The sequence below is a fragment of the Arachis ipaensis genome, chromosome B01 (assembly GCF_000816755.2).
Source record: "Arachis ipaensis cultivar K30076 chromosome B01, Araip1.1, whole genome shotgun sequence".
NCBI lineage: Eukaryota > Viridiplantae > Streptophyta > Magnoliopsida > Fabales > Fabaceae > Arachis > Arachis ipaensis.
In genome coordinates this window covers 114,200,831-114,206,023 of record NC_029785.2, presented here as the reverse complement: position 1 = coordinate 114,206,023, position 5,193 = coordinate 114,200,831, and the positions used below count along the sequence as shown (strand labels likewise).

At 35.9% G+C, this 5,193-nt stretch overlaps 1 protein-coding gene across 1 annotated transcript; it reads right to left on the bottom strand.

Annotated features, from left to right (window-relative positions):
* Positions 277 to 2,305, bottom strand: LOC107633107 (geranylgeranyl diphosphate reductase, chloroplastic). The gene is made up of 2 exons (XM_016336745.2): positions 1,520 to 2,305; positions 277 to 1,139 (listed from the first exon to the last, which is right to left on the bottom strand). The coding sequence occupies exons 1-2, from the start codon at positions 2,210 to 2,212 to the stop codon at positions 438 to 440; spliced, it is 1,395 nt and encodes a 464-aa protein (XP_016192231.1). The 5' UTR covers positions 2,213 to 2,305; the 3' UTR covers positions 277 to 437.

The window sequence follows — 5,193 nt, the reverse complement described above, 5'->3', positions numbered from 1 at the left end:
CAGACTCCATTGTGCTGAACGGGGGATCATGTTAGTAGAGAAATGTGCCACACTTATTGGACTAAAAATATTATTTACAATTTTTTTTCTTATTATAATGTACATTTTGTGTCTTCTCTCATTTCTTTATTTTTTTTTTTAAACTACATATATTTATATACAAATATATTGATGACTAATTTTAATATACAAATAACATTTTTGATATCCTCACTTAAACCTCAAGAAATAGTAGTAGGATAACTTTTAACAACAATAATAATAGTGTAATATCACTAAATCAGACAAATAATTTACCATTCTACGTGAAACTTAAAAGCAATTGTTTATAGTTATAATCACTTATATATAACAAGATGCTGTCTGTTAAAGAAAAAGAATGATGAACATGATATATAGGGGAAAGACAATATGAGTATATTGCTATTGATGACTGATCATACATTGAGTTTGTCCATTTCCCTCCGGATAGCATTAGCTCTGACCAAGCTCCCAATGGTGTTAATGGCCAACTTGATATCCTCCAATGGATTTCCAGGCACTACTGTCTTATACAAGTAGCTATCAAATGTCATCTTCTGAACATATTCATCAGCACACATCTCCACAAACGCCTCCCTCGCCGGATTCGACCTATAAAACACTTTCTGAAGCACATCCAATACCTTATAAGTCGGCCAATATGTCTTGTCCCACTTCTCCAAGTACTTCCTCAAATCCCCTTCATCCACCATCCTCTTCCCATTCTCCGATCCTTCCACGATCGCCTCCGCGCACATTCTCCCACTCTTTGCCGCGAAATAGATCCCTTCCCCGGAGCATTTTGTCACATAGCCGGCTGCATCCCCCACAAGGGCCACCCTTCCTGATAATCTTCGGGGGCGGGGGTGTTCGGGGATGGGATGAGCCTCCACTCGGATGATCTTGCCTCCAGTGATCTTGTCCTCTGCTCTTTTTCTTGTTGCCAGCTGGAATTTTTTGATGTCTGATTTGTGTGTTACTGTACCTGTTCCAACGGCAACATGGTCGCATTTGGGAAACACCCAACCGTAGAAATCTGGGGATACATCATCCCCAACGTACATCTCCGCAAGATTTTCATAATACACCATTTTATCATCCGGGATCTTTATCCTCTCCTAATAAATCAAACCGCACCACCAAAAAATAAAAATTTTTGCAATTCTTAAAAAAAATATCACATTGGAGCTAGATCAAATTGAACCTTTCTTTGTCCTAGTAATGCAGGGATTTAATTTCTATCAAATATAAGTATTTAATCTATAGAGTTTACTATCAGATCGCACTTTTATTGATTATAATAAACCGAATGGGGCCAAATTCATAAATAACTTAAACTAAAGGGAACAAATTCATCAAATAAAAGGAAAGAATTACTTTGTCTAAGCAATGCATTGAAACATTATAAAGTTACTAACTAAATAGAAATTTGAAAGATCAAAGAAAACAAAAATGAAGAAATTGAAAACAAAAAAAATTGAAGATGATAGGATGATACCTGAAATGCAATGGCATATTCATAGTCACCAGCATCAATGGCCTTAGCAACTCTAGAATTAGCCCCATCGGCACCAATGACAGCATCCACCTCCAGTGTTCTCTTCTCACCGACCCCACCGGTTTTACCATCATACCCAGAATAATGCAGCAAATAAGGTGAGTTCTTATCTTTAGGCATATCCATCTTCAAGAACAATCCGTTGATAACCGTGGCACCGTTCTCTTTTGCCCTATCTCTAAGGTACGCGTCCAAAACCTCACGTCTCACCATTCCAATGTACTCGTGCGGCTTCAAGGTCCTTCCAATGTCCACGGCGACATTCGACGGTGATATCATCTTCATCTTCGTCACGCGCCGGTCGATGATGTCTAATGGCAGCTCAAACTCTCCCACCATGCATAGCGGAATGGCGCCCCCGCACGGCTTGCAGTTATCCATTTTCCGTTCTATTAGGAACGTTTCGATGCCTCCCTTTGCTAGGGTCTCCGCGGCAGAGCCCCCGGCAGGGCCTCCGCCGACGATTGCGACGCGGAGGTTCCGGCCTTGGAGCTTGGGGCTGGTTTTTCCGGCAATGACCTTGAACTTCTGGGGGAGGCTGATGATGGCGGGCTTCTGGTGGACGGTGAAAGGGGTGGTTTCCAACGAGGATTGTCGGAGTCCAACGAAGGATTTTAGAGCCATGGAGTTCATGTTGTTAGTGAGTGTGAGAATGAGTGAGAGACTGTTATTTTTGTTTTTTTTTTCAAGCTTTGATATTTTGTTTATTTTATTGTGAACTGGAGTTTTGTTGGTGATGGGATATGGTACGGGATTATAGGGAGTTTATAGCCGTTGGATAGGGTAAATTGAGAGTGCAGATTTTATGTAGATAATGTATGCTAGATATTGTGACTTTGGAGTTTGGAAGTGTATGTAGTACTTTGAGTGGTTAATATGTAGCCACGTTGTGCAATTTCTGCTTCTAGGTGTTCAATTCCTAGCACACTTTTCAGTTTCCACTTTCAATTGCAACTGAGACAAGTTTTTTTTTTAAACACCTATCACATGTGAAAGTTACAAAAATACAAATGTTATTTTATTAATCTAAATATTAAAACTAGTGTTTTCATTTTCAATTAATTCACAAAGTGAAAACTGATAGAAAAAAATCCCATTAACTTAAAAATTGTGAATAATAAATCAGCTCCAATAATTGAAAAAAAAATTTTTTTTATTATCAAGTATAGTAACACATTTATAAACAAAAATATTTTTTTAGTGTTCAACACAAATTTTTGTTGAAACTAAAATAGAGGTGAGAATTATAATTTTATAACGATAGTATTAATCTTAAGTTACAAAACATACCATGACATCAGAATGTATTATATAGGTTTTTTTGGGTATTGAACATATTATATAGTTAATCTTAAGTTTTGATGATTAATAAATTTAAATATAATTTAATAATTTTTATTAATTATAATACTATTTTTGATATATGAGGGGATCGAGAGAGGCCCAACAAGCAAACAAACTAAACTAATAAAGCTCTATGAAATTTGATCCCACATAGGGTTAGGGTTCTTGAGCCACACTCTGATACTGAAAGTGCTATATCTATCTATGATGTTACAAAATCCCTAACCTCTCACTCTGATCAAAAAAAGAAATTTGATCCCACATAAGTCATCCCCTCTAAATAAAATTTTAACTAACAAGCAAAAGATAAATAAATTCTAATAACAACTCAACTCGCAAACAAACTCTTCTATACTTTCACAACTTTACAATAAACCTTTGCATCTGTAGTTGAAAAGGTTCGAAAAAGGAAGTAAAAACTAGGAACAAGTCAAAAAATGCACACAGAGAGAGACCTACATTCAATAAAAAAGAGGCATTTATCCGAGTTAATACTCAAAATGGTCCTTGAATTTTGACCCTCGACTCAATTTAGCTTTCAAGGTTTCAATTAACTCTAATTGTACCCTTTAAATTTTGACCCGCGCCTCAATTTGGCCTTTTCGTCGTTTTCCGTCACCAGAAAGCTGACCTGACAAATTTGGTTGACACCTGGCACCATAGCAGTTAGATGACGTGGCGAAATGTTTGAAGGCATCAATTTAACTCCTAAAAAATTCAAATAAAACCTAGCAGCCCCAATTTCCTCAAATCGCAAAAGTCTCTCCAAGAATTGAGAAGGATGTTGGGGAGCAGCAGCCAAGATTCAGGCTGCTCTAGTTAAAAATAACACTAACTTTAATTTATTAAAAACGGTAATTTAGATTACAGACAATTCAATTGGAGCCTAATTCTCATATATTAAATAAATTAATCATAACCAAATATCACTATCTACAAGGGATAGAATAATAGAATGAGCATCAAATATCTAAGAGGTGAAAATTTAGGCCTTTGGTTTGTACTAATATGCTAAGTATTAGACAGTCAAGTCAAAATTCAAAATGAATTTAGTGTCAATTGAATTATGTAAAATTATAGAGACAAATTTAGAATACAAACAAAAATTAAATAATAGAATTCAAAAACAAGTCTTACATGTATTTTTATAGGAATTTATAATCTCTAAAAATTTACTCTAATTTATAATTTACATGTAGGCAACAAGTTCGGTGTCTAGAATCTAGACTTGGCGTCTTGGTCAAATTGTTGTTAGTATTCTCCTGCAACACACTTTGTGATTGACACTCTGCAAAGTGCAGGATCAATTTAGTTGTTCTTATTTCTTCTTTTTAATCATGAATAAACGTATTAGCAACAATAGGTTATTAGAACCTCGAAGCAAATTAATAAACTGACCCCAAACAAGCCTAGTCCTAATAACGCAAGTGCTAGTGGCATTAGACACACTGCCACAGTATGCAACAATTCATTCTCAAAATGTCAGAAATAGTGCATAGCTAATAGGCTTAGCTTGTATCAAAAAGGGTACACCTGAACATAAGAAGTGCAGCATCTATTTCTTACAATATGTGTTTTAAATGGGAGTACAAAAAATTATAAGATTCAGTTGAGCACAACTATATACATACAAAAAAGTTAAGCCCTAGCATACAATAACTCTACCATCATCAACAACCGTAATCAACCAAAGTCTCCCAAAGTTTCACTGATGAAAATAGAGCGAAAAAAATTGAAAAACAAACCTTATGCAATATTTTGCAAAAAATAGAGCATCGTATGTTAAGAGCAACCATTTTGTTATTAACCTGTTTTTGAAGAGATTGTGATTCTTAGGCAATTAGTCTTCACAATAGGGGGCGAAACAAGTAAGAAAAACTTCAAGTTTTAGTTACAGCAACACTCATGGTTCTTCTCTGAGGGTACGTATACGAGGGGAAGAAGAGGAAGAATAAAGGTTATTGGAAAATTTCATTTTGAAGTAGTTAACGTTTGGGTTTTGGTTTAACCCCTTTCTCATGTCACACGATGTCGTTTTTAAATAATTTGGGCCCCAAGAATTAAACGACGTCGTTTTAATAGTGCTAGGTGTCAACCAAAATTGCCAGGTCAGTTCTCCGGTGACGAAAAGTCATAGAAGGGCCAAATTGAGGCGCGGGTCACAATTTCAGGATTCAATTAGAGTCAATTGAAACCTTGAGAGCTAAATTGAGTTAGAGGTCAAATTTTAGGGGCCATTTTGAGTATTAGCATTTGTCCCCATAAAATTA